Genomic DNA, 20,007 nt, shown 5'->3' with positions numbered 1-20,007 from the left:
CGAAGTTAGGGCAATTTAGGTTAAACTTAAATTTTTACCTGAATTTTACTTAAAGTTAGCAATTCTCTGCTCCAGCTTAGAAAATAAAAGACCTGAGGAGAAGCATGAGAGTGGGAATCCAAACTGCAGCCTGCCCAACACAACAACACAGAGTGACCACAGGCTCCGAGAACCCCATTTACAGGGGCATCCCTCCATCTGTGCCAGATGGATATGCATGCTATTCCCTGACACACCTTTCCAAACACCTTCAATAGTTAGAAAATTGTTATTTGGAGATAATTATTTCTTATTAATAGCTTAATTAACAGTTCAAACAAAATTTATTTTGTGTTCCAGTGATTTTAAAATACCAGCACTGTTAAATCATAGAATACCCTGAGCTGGAAGGGACTCACAAGGATCATCTTAAGTCCAGCTCCTGGCTCTGCACAGGATAGCCCCAAAAATCACACCATGTGTTTGAGAATATTGTCCCAACACTTCTTGAATTCTAGAAGGCTTGGTGCCATGATCATTTCCATTGGGAGACCGTTCCAGTGCTTAACCACCCTCTGGTGACAAACTTGTTCCTAATATCCAACCTAAACCTCCCCCGACTCAGCTTCAGGCCATTCCCTCAGGTCCTGTCACTGGTCACCAGTGAAAAGAGATTGGTACCTACCCTTCTGCTTCCCCTCACAAGGATACTGAAGACCACAATGAGATGTCTCCTCAGTCTCCTCTTCCCCAGGCTGAACAGACCAAGTGACCTCAGCTACTTCTTGTATGGCTTCCCCTCAAGGCCCTTCACCATTTTCACTGCCTTCCTTTGGACACTCTCCAACAGCTTTGTATCTTTCTTATATGGTGGCACCCAAAACTGTACACAGGACTTGAGGTGAGGCCACGCTAGTGCAGAGTAGAGTGGGACAATCACCTCCCTCGACTGGCCAGTGATGCTGTGCCTGATGCACCCCAGAGAGGGAGTAGATAACAGCCAGGAAAACAGATTAATGAAAGCTTTGGGTTTGGCATGTAAAATACAGTAATTTTCACTGTGTTATTACACAAGATAAAGGACAATCAGGCATTTGAATGTACAGGCAAACATTTTAAAGAAAAAGAACAACACATTAAAGAGTCAGAGTAAGTTCCATTTTATTTGTTTTACAAAGTCAATAACATACAGATTTTTTAGTCCAATGCTTCCACATCAGATCCAGAGCAAACCAAATCATGTGCTCTTACAGAACTAATACCACTGACTTTACCATCCCTGTTCCAAAAATTAAGAAAACTATGGGATAGGATCTGCATCTCAGATTTGATCAGCACCATTGCATCGGTATTCAGGTTTTTTCAATGTACAGAAATGTTAGCCCCAAATCACGTCTCAGTGCAATACATTTTACTTCAAAATCAGAGCTTGAAATTATTCTTTGAAGGATAGAAAACAACCTCCCCTCTTCAACCATAGGAAGCCACCACAGAAAACAGTGGTAGCTGCTTGCAGTTTCATTTGCCTTGCAAGTTTTATACATTTTATTTTTACAAAAAGGAATGTTAGAGATCAAAATCTTTAAATAAAGACTAGGTAAATGCAGAAGACAGCAGTGCAGACTTCTCTCACGTACTCTGATCCCTGTGTCCTGGAGTCAGGTAACTTGAGCCTCACTGGAACACTCCATTTTAGAATAGAACCATGAAACAAATCAGTTAATTTTAACATGACTAAACTAAAAATGTTCTACATTTTGAAAAGTTTACTGGTTTCTCACTTTTAAAGCTGTCTAAATATTCAGGATTCACATTTCAAAGGGCCTCACCAAAAAGACAGACTGATACATACTTCAAAAAGAATTTAACCACCGTTGCAAGGAGAGTAACTCATTTCAAGCTCTGTATTTAAAGTACCCATAATCTTTTACATAGCGACCAGCACATAACGTGTAACTTGTGACATTTATCTACATTGTGTTATCACCACCTATTACAAAGAGCAGGCACTGAACTTTAAAAATGTTATTACAAATTGTGAAGATTACATATTACTGAAAAGATAGAATCCATATTCAAGACCCAAGAATTTAGCTTCTTTTTGCAATGTTATTTTATGTATATATTTATAGATGAGCTATTACACTTATTTTGGTTTTTGGCCCATTTCCCTCAAGTTCATAACCAAAAAATCACACTGGACTATGTAAGCAGGGGAACATTCATGAGCTGGCTGACAGTGCAGAATCCAAAACCTGAGCTGAGAAAGAGGTCAATACTGTGGAAATAGTGCTAGGTTACCTTTTTAGATAAATATGCTCCCTTCCCTCTCCTGCTCACCTGTGAGTACTACTCTTTTTCTGCCCTTCACCCATGAGCACAATACATAGATGTGATGGACACGATATAACCAAGATGTTCCTCAACAGCACGATGTCTGATCAAGTCCATGAAAGTATTTCTTAAAGCACAGTGCAATTTTAGTTCAAAGCACTTCCCCCCTCATAATATCTATAAACAAATAAAGCCTATTTTTAAATCAATATTGAAAATCAACAGTCTTGTTTCACCTGTATCCTGAAAACAAGACTGTTTTGCATGTTAGAAAGTACACCTACTATTGAAGATGTTTAAAACATTAGGTCTACTTGATGCTGCAGGTATAGAACCTGCAGGAGTCCCAGGCTTCCAAGATCAAGTTGTCTCCAACTTACTTCTGCTTCATTTTTTTCAAATAACGAGCCCGTACTTGTTTGTTTGTTTTCATGAGTAAGTTAATGGCAGTAGATGTAGGTAGAAGAGAAAAGACCCATGCCTAAAAAAAAAAAAAAAAGAATAAAACAAAAAGGAGGGCATGAGGTCTCAGCATTTTATAGGCTGTACTAAAGACTCTTTTTCCATAATAAACACAAAGGACATTTCAGACCCTTACATTTTCCAAGGTGACTTACCAGGAGTGCATGAGGTAGGCACCCATTGGTCCGGGACTGCAGGCCTACCGTGCTCAAGGCAGCTCTGACATATGTTTCAGGACTGGGCTTATCAAAGGTCGGTGTGCGGATTTTTGACATTTTTGTTGCCACATAATATGGTAGAACACTCTGCACATAGGAAAAAATCATGGTAAGTAGAGCATGCTTTCAGATTAACTTACAGATCCATCAAGGAACTAAAGTAATTGGAAATCAGATAACGTGATTCTAGCTTAAGCCAGCCTTATTTTCAATTCTAAGATCACAATGGGATCACAATGTAAGATCAAAAACTTTTTTAATCAGATAACCTGCGGGTCATATTTGGACATAGTTCAGTGATCTGTTGACAGTCAGCATCCCCAGTTGAAGCCCTAGAAAAACCGCTCCTGCAAGCACATGGTTGAAAAGCTGTTTGTACAATTTACCTTGCAAGTACAAAACTTCATTCCAAGTGCTTAACAGAAAATGCTCTACTGTTGCTTCTCTGTAGTAAACTCCCAGAGTTTGCTTGGGAAGGAGGCACAGAATCCAAGACAGGGATTTTATAGTAACCACTCTGCAGTTTGATACACAGACAAAGGGGAAGGCAGGAGGAGTAAGAAGAAAAGAGAACACCAAGAGACTTGAAACATTGTGTAACTCCATAGCAAGGCTCAGAGGATGGAGGAGATTATCCGTACCAGAGTGGAAGACCTCAAGGACTAAGGAATGATGAAGAAACAGAGCACAGTTAATGGGCTTTTATAGCAATGTTTGGAACCAACAGAAAAAGTGACGCTGGGTCTCATAACTGCCCATAATGAAAAAGCAAGAGGAAGCAGCATGGGTATATTGTTGATGGAGGGATGTTGATAGCACAAAGGCATGTCTGTGGTAGGGCAAGACAGACCTGGGGGATCCAAAACCACATTCTACCTATCCCCAGCTCGTGCTACTTGAAGGAAAGGAAAATGCATATACACTTGTACAATAGGAAGCAATGCTCTTTCCTCATAGTCATGGCTTTGGCAATGCTTTCAACCTGTCCTCAATTTAGGCCTCTAAAAATGTAATCAAAAAAGCCCTTATCTATAGCCACTTAGATATTAAACATACCATATCTCACAGGCTTAGAAAGGTTGGAACTTTACCAACACTTTGACAAGGACCTCCTAAGACACTGTTGGTGGCTCTACTTGTGATTCAATCCATAAGGTCACTATTGGTCATCTAGTGAGCACTACCATTCATGTACCTTTACAGCAGATACCTGAGAAGTATGTGTCCATGTCTCCAAATGAGAATACTATCCCAAGAATCAGTATATTTTGGCAAGTTGTAGTTTGCAAACCTGCTTCCCCATGTTAGTCTCTTGAAGAACAACAATCACACATGCTTGACCTCAGAAACATTTACTATCATGCTCTCAGCAGCATAGCACATGGGGGAAAGGACTCCTTCAGTTCTCATTGAGTGCTTATCCATGCCATAGCCATGCACATTTCAACAGGAATTTGACCACCACAAGCAGGAAACATTGGTATGTCTGCTCATTTCTTCACCTTAGAATATCAAAACCATGCCCTTCTCTCTATAAATGGGACTTTAAAAAATATACTGTGTGAGTCCACTTTCAAATGGAAAAGAAAAACATGGAGACCTAAATTTCAGAAGTGTAAGCAGTTACCATTGCCTTTCAAGTCACCAAAAGCTACAAATGCTTAGATAAGAAAACTACTCATTCTGTCACCATAACAGCACAGATACCTCATTTCAGCTCCAGAATGGGAACCTCATTTATTTTTCAGATTACACTCCTAAACTGAATCTCTAAGTTTGGTGTTTCTAAAAAAATGAAAATGCTAGGCTTCTTATTCACCACCAAATTATATTTGCAATATTCCCACACTTAGTGGCACAACAGTTATTCTCTGCCTTCCTCTGCTCAAAACAGACTTCAAAAGTGAACTGCATTACCCAGTTAAGCCACTGGATAGCATGAAGGGGCAAACAACTGTACACGAGGATACTTGAAAAAGCAAGCATATAGTAGCACTATCGGGTTCATCCACAGATTTCAGGGCACATAGAAGCACAAGATTACAGTCCAACGTTTTCCTTCTCCCAAGTGCACTCCAGAAAACAGAAAGAGGGGTATTTTATTTTAGATACATTAGATTTACCCTCTTCCTATCAAGAGACCTGTTGAACCTATTTAGTTTTTCCCCCTTCTTCCTTCTCACAAGAAACTCAAACATTCGTGCACCATATCTAAAACTGGCATAACAGAATAAAACAAAAATTCACTGCCTAAAGCATTTCAGCATTTTGCATTCAGAGAAATATAACCCACACTACCTGGCCAAATAACTGTCTTTATTCAGGGAAAGCCTAGCCTGCACTGCAGTGTGATGAGTCTCGCTCACTTGAAACACTTGCTACTGCTTACAGCTCTGATGCTTATTAAAACTGACTTAGAATTAGGTTCTTGAATATCATATGGATGTAAGAAGTCAGATCTCAAGTCCTGAACAGTCACATGACAGTAAGTCCCCCAAAGTCAGAATAGGTTGTTTAAACAATTTCATCACCTATTTTACCTTATTTTTAAGATATTAAAAAGATCTGAACTCTCAGATGTTGCCAAAGAAGTTTCCTACTAATTCCTGCATGGGGAAAAGGACAGTGGGGGACACAAAGGGGAAATGAAAGAATTGCATTAACCAAAGCTGACCTGTATGGAAAGCTAAAAGGCAAAGCTAAAAAACTTCGCAGGAAGACAATGCCATTAGATATTAGTTTGGTAACAGCACACTTTTGTGAATACCTGGAAAGAGAGCTGGGCCTGTTCAGTGAGGTAAAAAGGAAGCTGGTGGTGGCCTTTTACCTGCCTAAAGTTGTTTCAATGGTACTTATGAAGATAAGAACCAAACTCTTCTTGGTAGTACCAGATAGAATAATGACCCAATTTTGGCTGCAAGCTGTCAGACTGGACGCTAGGGAGAAAGCCTTTTTGCTAGGAGAGCAGTACTACACTCAAACAGGCTGCCCAGAGAGTTCACAGCATCCCTGTCCTTGAAGGTTTCCAAGATTTGGCTGGATAAAGCCATGACTAGCCCATGACCTAGTGTCAGCAGCAATCTCCCTGCTAATTGCTGGGCAATTCAACTTCTGGGAGAGCAGGAGTTAAGTTAGAAAACATTTTAGAGATCCTTTCAAATGAATATTTTAATGATTTTGTGATTTGATATTTTATGTAGTGGATACGATAAAAGAAAATAGGCAGGGAAAGTATCTACTGTTAGGCTTTTGCTATGCATAGTAACAAAGTATATAGAGAAAATGCCAGTAACTAAATGAAGTTACAAAAGGGACTAAATGAAATGTACAAAGAACCAAGCAATATTTTCAGACATAGTAAAAGAGCAAAGGTTTCAGAAAGTCTGCAGAAACCTTTCAGTGAGAGATCTTTCCCAAAAAGTCTTGGGAAAAGTCGTTGTCAACTTATTCCTCATTCCTTTTCTTTTGCCTCTTTTCTCCATGTAAACATACAGAATTTTAAACCATGCTAATACTGTGCTGTTTCTGTAAAATTAAGTAGACCTGTCAGCCAGAAGAGTATATTTTTAATCTAAAGATGGCTACATTGGAACAAAAGCACTATATTACTATCAAAACTAAGCTTCCTCAGGAGGCAATCCTCTTGAACAAGACTGATACACTTTATGACAAAAGTAAGAAATTGGTAAAATTGATCCAGCACGTTTTTACACTTTTCACACAGTGGTACTTTGCAAGTATTGGCATGGCAAAAGTTAACTGGTTTAAATGATGATCTCAGCTGGAAGAGCAAGTTTGGAATTAAAAGTGCTCCGCTTCTGAAGGTCACAGAGATTAACTTAAAAAAAAAAAAATCTAAGAGGGATGCAGTCTTCCTAAGGGATTGAAGGAGATACATCAGATAGTCTTCACAGGAAGGTACTTGTAATATTCATTAGTGGTTTATAGTGACTTAGGCTGAAACAAGAGAACAAGGACATGGACTGCAATAAAATTAGCATAACAAATTGAAGCCATGACAGCTATTGATCATCAGAACCAGATAACTCAATGGCAATTCACTGTCTACATTTAGGGGATAAAGAACAGTGCTGTCAGGAATTCAGCACCCTTAGCCAACACTGGAGTCACAAAAAGACAGCTTAGCACAACCTGTGAAGCTTTTGTACAGGAAAACACAAAGGTAGATACAGAATGCTACATTTAATTCTTAATTTGTTTATAATCTTAAAAATGTAAGACACTGAAAACCCTTTTCCTGGCTTATCTATACTCAAAAGCTAGAAAATTTTTCTACACCATATACATTCATACTGTGTTTAATGCCTTTAGCTAAGCATGAGTTACTGGGTTATTTACCTTTTCAGTTTCAATAGGTATTCTGTAGTCTTAAACAAACAGTACCTGCTCCTCCTTTTTCTCATCTCAAACTGATAGAGTACTATTTAGACAAAATTTGGGGAGGAGGAGACAAACGCACACAGAAACAAGACATCTCAAAGATGTGACACTTCTTTCTCCTGCAAGCATCTGTCCCTAAGTACTCTCACACTGAGGTAGCTATGAGCAACCTTACCTAAGAAAACACCAGAAAACAAAGACAGAGGTTAGATACTGTACCACAAAACATGCCCCCAAAAATTCACACCATCTCTATTGCCAGTGAAGCTACGTGTTGAAGGAGCCTGTGCCTCACGGTTTGTACGTAGACTTCGGCAGGAAAGAAGTCCTCCCAGAAGACTTCATATTATTGATGTAGGAAATACTCTGATAGAAATACTCTATCAGTTCCTTCAGTCTCATTTTGAGATTGTTATCACAGATTGAGAGAAGGTCACATGGCAGGTAGATGAAACGGATCGGAAGAACAGCTGCCTGATAATGAAGCTAAATCTGCAAGTAACACAATTCGAAACACACTGGAGAGACAGAAATAATATAGGAGGGTAAAAGTGAAGAGAAAGCTGTAAGGAACTTGCCACGTGGCAAACACTGACGAATTGCTGGACAGCTTGAGGCTGAAGCCCTGTGAAAAGAGAAAGTAAGGAGGAGACAAAAACCACTACAAGTTACTCCAGCTTAATCCACTTCAAGAACTGAGAGCATACAAAACCACCCTGTACCTGTTCAGAATGCTACCGTCTTACGCATCCTTCATTGCTGCACATTGGTTTAGCTAAAGGTACATCCCAGAGCGCTAGGGCACAGAATCAGGCACTCAGAGGAGAAGTTATGCTTTCAGTACTACAAGTTATAATGTTACCACTGTAGAACTAAAGTCAAGCAGTTAGAATGCTTTCAGGGTCCACCTTTGCTACCTTTCCTCCCCACTGCCAACAGATCCCAAAATAAAGAGTATTCTTTAAGATGTTTAGTATAAGGTGAAATCTAGGTTTACAAGAGGTTTCCATTAAAGGGTCAGTGACTGCATGGGAATAGCTCATCCAGCAATTGTCTTTTTTCTTAATGCAATCCACCCTCGGGAACTGGGACATTTCCTAGTAATAAGTTCTTGTTTTGCTAAGTATGCTTTAAGGAAAACAAAAATCTAGCACATCAAAAAGGTAGCATAGCCTTAAGCTGGTAACAGCTTCCCTATAGTATTAGCCAGTAACAAAAGTTGTGCTCTCAAGAGTTCAGATGGTTTTGAGAACCACCACACAGAATAGAGAAATGACAGACATGGACACAGGCTAATCCTTTTCATAAGATCCCTAAATGAATTTTAAAAATATATACCATGTCTTCACAGTACAGGTAAGATCTCATACCACTTTTATCAAACTAACTCTTGTTCTGGAGAGAACAGGTTTAATCAGCAATGAAAAGTTCAGTGGTTGTGGCCAAAGCTGGAAATTTCAACGTTGGAAGCAAAAACTAAGAGTATGTGAGAAGTGATATTAAAACAAAATCCTATAAAGCTGTGAGAAACTGATTTGGTTTGCTTTTATGCCCCATAAAAAATAAATAAAACCATGGAAGATAAACAAATGAGGGGGGGCATGAAACAAAACTCATTAGTAATATGAAAAATTAGATCAGTTCACTACACACAAAGGATATTTGATACTTTTGTTCATTCTTCAACTACGCTTACACTTGTAGTTGATTCACTGACACTGCAGGGACTCTACTATCCGAGACTTTTGAGCTGTTACCAACGGAATGTCTGTACAAACGCACTCCACAAGTGTATTCCAATAGATGAAATTGCATAAAGATATATTCTACAGAGTTGCACAGTTTTATGGAACACATTATACATAAAGGTTCAAATAGCACCATGAGCTAAAAACCCAAACAAAATCCACACAAAAACAAACCATTTTTTTTGTTGCTCCAAGACCCACTGTTTCCAAGTATGAAAGCTGCTAATGGGATCAAAAGAAATGCTTATCCTTAATCTGTGTCACACAGTCAGGAATAAGAGAATATGCTGATTCCTTTTTGTTACCAAGACACCAATGTTGCTGTGGTAACCACACTTACATGAAACAAACTACTCACCTGCACAATAATGCCCTTGCTCTTGTATTCTGCATGGAGGCCCTGGGAGAAGTAATCCACAAAAACCTAGAGAGAAAAGAATGGAAACATGCAGCATGCTACAAGTTAAAATGAAAACTCTAGTTTGCCGGTTTTTTTTGAAGCACATTTGAATTACTCTTCAGAGTTCCTGTTTTCAAAGTGAAAAAACTCAGGTTCTCAATGAAACTTTGTATATAAGAGCAATGCCATTCAAATAGAAACCCTATGTTTATGAAGTATTTTTACAGAAGAGAGGCTCAATCTAAGCAAATTTAGAAGAAAAAATAACTAGATTTGTTATATAAAGCCTAGGTAAAAAAAAAAGGAAAATAAGACTTATGTTCACATTGTTCACTACGTATGTCACCTCCTTACATTTTTTCAAGAGTAATTTAAGTGGGTTTCCCTTGTGCATGGTTTTTAGAACATAGTGTTTAAACACTTGGTCTTCTGCCTTTATGCTTTTAAGAATGCCACCCTATGGTGTTACTTCTTCCTAGTCCTCAAGCCCACCTTCACAGATTCTCTTCCAAAGAAGAAGAGAAGTTTTAGAAATTACAAGACTTCTGTAAGTTTTAGAAATTATGAGACTCAAAGTTCAATGAAAAGTCAGAGGGCTTAAAAGGTGGGTGTTAGTACCTGCCTTAAAGATGCCCTCAAAGCTCATTCAGCCACCTCCATAACCATGCCAGGAATTATTATGCTAAGATTCCAAGGCTACTCAGAAGTTCAAACCAGTGTAGATTCTCACTTCCCGAGTTCTTCTAAACCACCTTTCCACTTTTCCCTCCTGTAGTCCAGTGAGACAAAATATCAGGTTCTGCTATGGTTTCTTATTTTAATGAAATGATACAACCAACTAGGATGAATGGAGTACCTCCAACTGAACGAACTAAGCTATCTTATCCATGCTTGAAGCTAAAATAAATACTAAATAAATTAGTTCAAGTATTTAAGAAGCAGTTTCTTCAGACCAGTTTCAAAACAAACAGCAAAGCTCTAGTACTGCACCTGTTTTACAGTCTTCCTTTGGTCACCATGTCACCAGTGGTTTAACAAAAGTCCTAAGTGAAACCAGCACTCGAAGTTGGCAGCACCCAGTGTTTCTCCTATCAAGGTCATCCCACTGCACTCAGCCTACACTAGAAGCAACAGAAACACTCCCATGCCACTGGGCTATTTCTATGGACACTCTTCTGAGCATACTCAAGATCTGAAAGAAAACTAGGTTTTACTGTGTAGCAAATAGGTCCTTTTATTCTTCAAGTTGCATGTACAAGCTAGAAGGAAGCTCCTTAAACCAAAAAAGCTTATCTGCTGTCCAATTGTTCTTTTCTTCTCCCTTTCCCATAAGTTTGTAATGAAATTCAGCACTCAACATGAACAAGTCTGAAAGTCTAGTCTAGAGCAACTATTCAAGTGAGCTGGGCATCCTCTCACAACAATAAGGCACGTGCATAGATATGTAAATAGTTCAGTGCAGTCCCTGAACACAGCTGCCAGGTCAATGTGTGATAACTGCACAGAGTATACCGATAATCTACTAAAAAGAACTATATTATGTTAATAAAAGTGCTTTGATCATTCAAATTTCTAACTATTCCTCCATGACTGAAGTCTGATATTACATACTGCTCCAAATATACAGTATAAAAAGACTTTAATCTCTACTGGTTGCAAAGAGCTTGCCATAAAGAGAATGTTCATTTCATACGAGAAGAAAAAGCAACTTCCACTATACAAATAAGCTTTGGAGTTTTTCTTCTTGAAGCATTTTTTTCAAGGTTTTCTACTTCTGATGCTCAAGTCTCCCAAAACCTGTGAACTTAAAGAATGCTCTCTAAGTAAACATTCCCTGAATAAGCAGATAAGCATTTCATTTGAGAAAATTTCTTCTTCTTGGATATCCAAATATCCAATATCAAACCCAAACACTAAAGATATGACAGGGAAGGAGGAGAAGGTATAATCATATTTCACTTCTCATTAGCATTAACACAGGTTATGCTATTCTATTTCTGACAGGTAAACCTGTCAGAAAACAGCACTGTGATTCCTTTAAAAGTGTCTCATTTCATTGTAAACTAGGGAATTCTCCACAGGAAGGTTAAAGAGTTGGACTGCATCTGTTCCTGCTATTTAGTCAAAATCATTGACTTAGACCTGAAGGATACTATGCTTTAAACCCCCTCTATATAGATGAGGGGAAAAAAAAAAAAACCTAGAAATTGCAGATACAGTCTTTCTATAGCTACATTAGGGGAGTCACTTTCATGCTTACTAATCTTGCTGTGGTAGAAGATGAGCAGAGTTGAGAATAGGCAGATTACTTGACCTGTAACTTAGCTTCTAGGTGGAGGGGAAGAAATATTTGAGATTCCTATTGAAAAAAAAGACTAACCAAGGCAGCGTAAGGGATATTATCACTAAAATCAGATGCTCAATTCATTCCATAAAGCTGAAGGCATTGCCACAACGAAAGTGACCACTTGTATTAAAACGAAGAACTGTCCTCTCAGGAAACAGTTATTTCAAGAAGAAATTCTATCAGCTAAAACCACCTCAGACTTCTAAACTTAAATATCCTCTCCTTTAGTATGAATAAAATAGTGTGCATCAACTCTTTTCTGGGAGTATGAAGACGTTACTGAGAGTCTAGAGAACACGTGGGTCTGTTCTGATGTGAATGACACTACTGAAGGTTTCTTCATCCTGTTAAGGTTCTGCTTAGAGTCTGAAACCCTGGGAGTATTTCAGGTAATTACCAGGGATGGCTGAAAAAGCTGTAGTGCCATATTGCTTTAACACCAGTGTAAATGTCTCTTGCATTCAGTTTTACCACATATGCTTCAGTTCCATACTGTGTACCCATATTGTCTTTATGGCATTCACTGGAGATATTTTAGAGGGATGTTTTAGAATTTCCTGTAATTATCTTTGGGGAAAAAAATAAGACCAGCTGCAAAAAACCGAAACTGTCCCAATGACACAAAGAGAAACCAGAGCAGAAAAATTTAAGATGAAATGTAGATCATAGAATCATCACAGAATTTAGGAGGAAAAAAATCTCAAAATCAAAATAATAATAATGTGTGTTAAACTTAGTCAGTGTTCTTTCTCAGCCTCCCACTAAGCTTGCTTGGTACACTAGCATCCTTTTCCATGTAAAAATGTAATGCATGAGGAAATATATAAAATAGTTATTTCCATGTCAATAAACCCTTGCACTCAGTTTTCTCTCAACCTTCCACTATTGGAAAAAGTCAAGATAGAAACTCTGCACTTTTAGTTCATGAAAGCACCACTAGATGGACACCAAAACATTTATTCCTGTAAGTGTTGGCCTATGTTTGACACTTGATTTCAGTGTGGAAAAGAACACTTACCTTGGTTGCAGAGTAAAGAGTCAGTAGTGGAGTTGGATACATCCCAGTAGCTGATGCAATATTCAGGATTATCCCTTTTGATCTGAAAGGAAGTAAAGATATATTATCATGAAATAAAGGAAACATATTTGATGTTTCAGATAATTACAGCAAGCCTAAAACAAACCTTTTAGGATGCAATTCAGATTAGGATCTGTTTAAAAACCCCCAACCAAATCCTAAATTGAAATTTACTTCATGCACAGTTATAAGTATCCAAGCAGCTGGCATAAATCAGGTACAACTTCAAGGTCAATAGAGCAAGAGAATCAAAGCTATATTTATATACACACAGACACACACTGGGCTAAATTATGCAAAATCATTGAGTCAAGCTGGCACAAGTTCAAGAGGAACTTCTAAATCTTGGGATAAGGTACAGAAATGGCAACACAGGTTTGTTGTATAATTTACACTTTGATAATTCCTTTCATCTTCTAAATGTTACCTCATGATGGATCTTCAAGATAAGAAGCATCTGAATCTACTGCTCAAATACAGAAGTGTTTTAATAATTATGGAAGATATTCAGTGGACACAAAGTAAGAGTTGTTTTACAGTTGCATTACAGTAACATTGAAGGTTTTAAACAATAATATTTTGTTAAAGATACAAGAAATTAGCTACCATCTGCTCTGCAAAGCAGTTCTAAAGCATATGCAGGTAGGACAGAAAGACTCCTGCATTACCCAATACAGACTGATTTGGACCATGTCTATTTCTAAGACTAGTTTTACCTAAAAACCAGACATATTTAGTGCTAGGCAGAAAAAAGAATTTTAAAAGCTTCATGCAAATTAGGGCAATTACTCTGTTAGAAGGTGCTATGAGACAGTCCCATATAGTGAAAGACACGTCTCTGCTTCTTCCTACCCTGTTGTAAATTCAAGCCAGTTTACCTGAACATACTAAGTATGCTGTGTTTAGTGCAGTGAGAACATTTGTGAAGGTAGGCATCACACTGCTCAGCTCCTACAGATTTACATGTGAGTTTCTCATCATATCTGTTCATCTAAGTATACCCTATGCCACTGCTGCCACAATGATTTAAGTAACCATCCTAAAAACAAACAGTAATTTAAGTGACCATTAAAAATTAAAGCAATATAAACACTTCGGAAATCACAACAATAGATTCAAACCAACATGGTTTCTGCCATGATATAAGTGTGAATTACATCTGTGATTGATTTGCCTCTAGGAATGAAATGGCAAATGTGACAGAAAAGAATAATTTCCATTATTCAGGATTTCAGACACCTTTGCCGAAGTTCATTGTATTTTTCAGTTCCCCGTAAGCCTTGGTTGGTGAAATAAAGTAGTAACGTGGATCAAAATACGTAGCATAGAAAACACAAGACCACAAATTAATCATGAATTTTCAAGACAGCCAAAGGTTAACAGTGGATGCTAGAAGTTTTTCATATCAAGACAGGTGGTGATTGTGGTATTTATTCATGAGCTCAAATGGAGATTAGCAGTCAAATGAGTATTTATGCAGTTTTTAAGAGATTACCAGATTGGAGAATACTATAAGGAACTTTTTAAAGAGCTTAGGCTGCTATGTGAACAGACTACAGAATGGCAGATGAAAAATCAATATTAACAGTGCATCAATAACCGAGAATGCATACTAAAGGAAATAATGCGAATTAATCACAAATCTTGCAGGTCTCCAAATCAACTATCCCCTCCATGAAAAACTTGAACAAGGAAGGAGGTTTTTTGTGCAGCAGTCACCAAAACTAGCCAAAGAACAGAATTCTGGAAATGGCAGGGATAGATCCTTCACCACCACTGAAATCTTTATCACAGCCTACAGAACATTTTTATCCCTCCAAATACAGTACAAATATTAAGAAGCTGATGCTTTAAGGAAGGGGAAGAGAAGGAAAAAAAAGCCACCCTGATACACTGATTTACTTATTTAAGAGACTATTAAGAGCACCCATGATAAGAGTATACAAACTAATGAATGAAAAAGATCAAGATCTTGATTTATCCTCTCAGCATACAAAAGAAAGATGACACTTATTTAAATGAAAGACTGAAATTTAGATCTGATAAAAGAAAGCGCTCTCCCATATTCAGACTATGGGACTACTTGCCATAAAACTTAATTGAGGACAAAAGCTTAATAGGATTCAAAGAAGGATACACATTGATATGGATAAAGATGAGTCTCATGCTTATAAAGCTAACTGAAGCTTTAGAAGAGAGGCTGGCATTCAGAATATAAGTACAAGTCTTGCAGTGTCTGGCTAGACTGCAACTTTTGGCAGGAGTCGTGACCATCACCTAGATGGAGTGAATTAATGGTTTGACCCAGTGAAGAAAATCACCTTGGAAAGACAAAAAATTAATAGCAGCCTGTTGCAGAAGCTCCATGTATTGGTCTCTCTGAAGTAGCCAATGCCACTGGGGGTTTTGTGGTTTGTATTTTTACTTTTTAAAGAGAAGAGTCCTCACCTTAAACGCCCATAACTTAAAACCTCCAGATAAAATGAAACTGAGAAGCACGTGTGTAGGGGGAATACTTCCAATTACTCCAATTACAATTTTGCTTCTTAGAGGAATTGCAGACGAAATGTTTTTAGGTCAGGATTTGAAGAATTACTTGAGGATCAATGCGGTAAAAAATAAATTTTGGCTCCATCTAATTCGACTGTGCAGTTAATGAAAAAAAAAAAAAAGTTGGTTAAGATGAACAGAGCCAGGCCCACACCCTCACACCTCCTATCATTCTACCTTAAGTGGTCCAGCACCGGGGAGGCTATATTTAGCCATCTCCCTGTTGCTGTGGCAACCAGCGCCTGCTCCAGCTGCATGCCAAGTGGAAAGAGCAAGCTTCTTCTCTAATGTAATTATGCACTTGCTACTTCCCTGGCAATAAATACCATAGTTTGGTATTTGTCTAAAAACAGTGAACTGATTTTCGGTGGTGGTGGCTTTTTTGCTCCCAAAGACATCAAGCCTCAATTTTCAGTTCTATGAATCTCCCACGTTAGACAGTAGCCTGAAAATTTACAGAGGAACTGCTCATTTAAGTGTAATAGAAAGCTGCAGATAATAAATTGTCACTTTAAGTGTTCAGAGCACAGGAGAAAAGCCACAGCAGAGAATCTAAATGCCATTACCAGAAGTGGCATTCACCTAATGCTGCTTTGGTTATTATAAATAAAAAGACACACCAAGATGTAGCTTTATGTTCTCTTATCAGACCTGGATGCAAAGCATGCAAAGTCTGCTCTATGTTTGCACTTCACTTGTAAAATACTGCCATAAAACTAACATTCAAATACACAAAAGTACACACTAGAGATAGCTGCAAGATGCTAAAACATGCTTTGTCACATCTATCTACTCAACATGCTATCCTCCTTGAACAAGTGAGGAATAACAATGAGATTCTTAGTCTAGTTTTATTCTTAGAGCTTGGAGCTCTAGCAAGCCCATGGTCCCATGTGAGAAATGTATGGTTGACCTAAAGAGCAGCTGAGTACAGCTACAATTCATTCATGCCCTTGGATTTGTTGGACATCCATGTCCTCTTATGGTTACAGACTGTTAGTTGTGTTAATGGCCTGTGAGCTATGACTGTGCAAGAGCTGGCAGCTGCAGACATTGCTTCTGTGCACTGCAAACCCAACCAACTTCACAAAAATCAAACAGAAAATGGAAGCTTTTTCAAATATTTGTCCCTGGGACAGAAACCAAGGCCTTCATCCAAATGGAGCAGTAGTTTAAAGGAACAAGTTCAAAATGTGTACTTTATTTTTTTTACCACTATGAACCTTTTTTTTTTTCAGGATTTTTGAACATTTATCCTTGGGATCCCTGAGGTAGTCATGCAGTTAGGAGAAGTGAGAGTAAAAATGATATGGTGTGCTCAAGGGCAGTCAGAAACAGAAGTTAGCTGGATACTGGTTTGCTGCCTTTCATTCAAATCATCTTACCTGGGTTGATATGTAACAGAAAAACATATACAAGTAGAGTATACATCATTCTCTCCTGAGAAGCTGAAGAGATCAACTCTGCCAAATGGATAGCTACAACGTTTCTTTAACCAAAGAAGAAACTGAGTCAAGAAACTGTCAGATCTCTTAAGTTCCAGAATCTAGTAAGGAAACAACACTAAATCCCTTCAAAACAAGAATGGTTTGGTCATGTGGGCACCTTCAGAGAGCAGTGGTTTCACAAAAGGCAAGTCCCTTTATCTATCATTAATAGGACAAGGACAAGGAGTAACTTCTGACTTACAAACCCTGAGTAGCTATCACCACTGTTCTATAATCTTCATCCTTTATTCCAGCTTCATTGGGAAATACTATACTCCTGGCCCTAGAGCTCAAGTCTTGGGTCTTCATTTCTAATTCAAGTCTCTTTAGATGAAATAAACTTATTCAAATCTCTTGTTTGTTTAACTAAAAATCTAAGCTTGCCATTACCCTGACATGCTAGACACTGACTCCCATACTGACCCCTAGTTCTTACAGTTTGTACTCAGGAAGAAGCTTTGTTTTAAATGTGAAACATATGCTATGCATCTCTGTATCACTTGAATAACTGAATCTTGGTCTTCAATGAAGATTCCCAGGTAGTGGGATAATACAAAATATACCAGTTTTTTTCTTCATCTTTGCCAGAGGTTCACCCTATATATATGCTCCTCCTGCCATATTGGTTTGAATGGTTCTACAGAGTTTCCTCCAGTATTGCGATCATAGCTCAAATCTGATCCAGGGCAACCCCCAGGAAGCCAGGGCCAAGCACTGCAACAGAGATGGCCAGCAGCCAGGACAGTCAACATCAGTTAGAAAATAGCCTGGAGGGACTAAATGGAAACTGTGAACCTTTTAATTTCACCTGGGAGCTAGCTAGGAAGTCAGTACACGTCTTCTGTGGAGACAATGGTGTATTATTTTAAAAAGCTGGTCTCCAATTCTACTCTTCCAAATGATCACAGACTTTCCTCAATATACCTCCTACTGTATAATGAGAACATATTCTTTGCATCCATTTTACTTACAATGACTTAGGGAGAAATAGCCTTAAGAAGGTTATTCCCAGGAACTGTAACCACCCCCTCAGAATAGCAGGTTGTTGAGTTAGTGCTGATGAGTCAGACGGGCTTTTTAATTCTGTTCTAAAAGGAATCACCACAACAGTGGAGAAGGGAGAGGAAAAATAAAAAGGGAATCGAGTGGAAAAGGCTTCCACCGTCTGATGATTCATGCACCATCAGCGTGACTCACCCAGCAATACTCTGCCATTAAAACATGGAGACTAGGCTGATTAGTCACAGTAATGAATTTTTCAAGAAAGGATTCTCCCCTATAAATAATGATGACTTTGTCTGGATAGTGTTAGTGTGACTCACCTTTCCAGCATGCCGGGCAGCACCAATCGTGTCATCTGCAAAAGGAAAACATTCGTGATGGCTGAGAATGCAGACACCAGACAGCCAGAGACCGAGGGAAGCCTCCCTTCCTCCCAGAAGCAGCTGCCACCCCCTTCACCCCAACCTCAGCTCGGGGAAGTAGAGACCATACTTTGCGTAGGCAGTTTATTTTTATTCTACCTGGATAACTTCGCTCTGTCAAGTAGTATGTGCACTGAATCTGGTGAAACCATCCAGCTAGTAGCATAAGAGTAAATAAAACAAATGTCTTCACCACTCTGCAGCATTCATGGCCTCTAAAGAACATTAAAACCCCAGAGCACTACAGTACATGTACTATCTTTCTCTCCTCACCGTAAGTACCAAGACTGACTAAATTTACCACCTATGCCAAGACTCAAAACAATATCCAATACATTTTAGCTAGGTTTACTGAACTGCTGAGTTTAGGATAAAAATATATTATGGAGCAGCAAGAGCACTGGACAGAACTAGTGAATATAAGTTTCCTACATTACATGACCCACAGAAAATACTTAAGACCCCAAAACATTTTTGCTGACTACACAGATGATTTTACACTGAAAAACCTACACTCCCATAAGGAAAATAGCCTTGCAAACCTCCTCACTGCTCTGGAAGCTCCTGCCTCCATTATGACTCCAAGCAATCTATCTACAAGCTGGTTGAAGGATTCTCTAGAACAGTAATTCTAAAACAAGCTTCCTAGTTGCAGACAGAGCATCTCTGACAAGGGAAACAAACAAGCATCAATCCAAACTTGGACAAAAATTTTAACTAGTGTAAAATAGTTAATTTGCCTGCTACTAATTACTACCATCCTCAAATACATTTTAAATCCAAAACTTCTGCCTTTAAGAAATAATGTCAAAGTTCACCTTCTGCCAAATACCACCCTGCCCCCGACCAACTCTTTTAATGTCACCTCATTGACACCAAAGACAGATCAGACAAAAAATATAAATTGTTACCACTTATGATATCCAAAAGGTGTTCCAACAAAGTTTTTGAGAATGCAGTGAGGAGGGGGCAATAAAATACTAAAATCAGCAGACACCAAAACATAATGGTATGCCCCCCCATACTAAATAACCTTGATAAATTAAAACATTGAATATTTGAATAATATAGGAGGAAAAACACACACACAAAAGAAATCAGCATATACAGGCACACAAAACACCTGTAAGCACTTATATTACAGAGAAACAAATCTCATTGCAGCAAGCTATTCATTTTACTATCACCATTGCATTACCACTTACATATGACTCAATCTGGGTTTGAGGTTTTTTGTTTGTTTTTATTTTTAAATTATAAAACATACCCTTTTAGTAATAAAGGAGAAAAAACACAAAAGAAAACAACCTCAGTTGATTGCAGTTGACACACAAAGAAAATGGCAGAGAAGGGCTGTGTTTTGCATTTTATTGACATTTCTCCTTAGAATAGATTCTGCCATCAGCCACGCTGCATGACTGTTTGATAAGGGATTGTAAGGTAGGAGCTGAACAGACCTTACTTTCATGAAGTCAGCTGCTGACACACTTAGCTGTCAGTACTGCCCCACACATCAAACTAAGTATTCAGAGCTGATAAGCACCACCAAGGAAACAGATCCCATGCAATATCAAAAAAA

General features: G+C 38.4%; 1 protein-coding gene across 1 annotated transcript in view; it reads right to left on the bottom strand.

Moving 5' to 3' along the window:
* Window positions 1-1,120: 1,120 nt before the first annotated feature.
* HSD17B12 (hydroxysteroid 17-beta dehydrogenase 12) overlaps window positions 1,121-20,007 on the bottom strand; it is an 85,624-nt gene continuing 66,737 nt past the window's right edge. The window contains 5 exon segments of the mRNA XM_032690414.1: window positions 1,121-2,794; window positions 2,931-3,080; window positions 9,501-9,566; window positions 12,908-12,989; window positions 18,327-18,361. Coding sequence (XP_032546305.1) covers window positions 2,690-2,794; window positions 2,931-3,080; window positions 9,501-9,566; window positions 12,908-12,989; window positions 18,327-18,361 — 438 coding nt within the window. The 3' untranslated portion in view covers window positions 1,121-2,689.

The sequence above is a fragment of the Chiroxiphia lanceolata genome, chromosome 6, assembly GCF_009829145.1.
Source record: "Chiroxiphia lanceolata isolate bChiLan1 chromosome 6, bChiLan1.pri, whole genome shotgun sequence".
Taxonomy (NCBI): domain Eukaryota; kingdom Metazoa; phylum Chordata; class Aves; order Passeriformes; family Pipridae; genus Chiroxiphia; species Chiroxiphia lanceolata.
The sequence above is the reverse complement of the archived record's forward strand: the minus strand, read 5'-3'. Positions and strand labels throughout refer to the sequence as shown.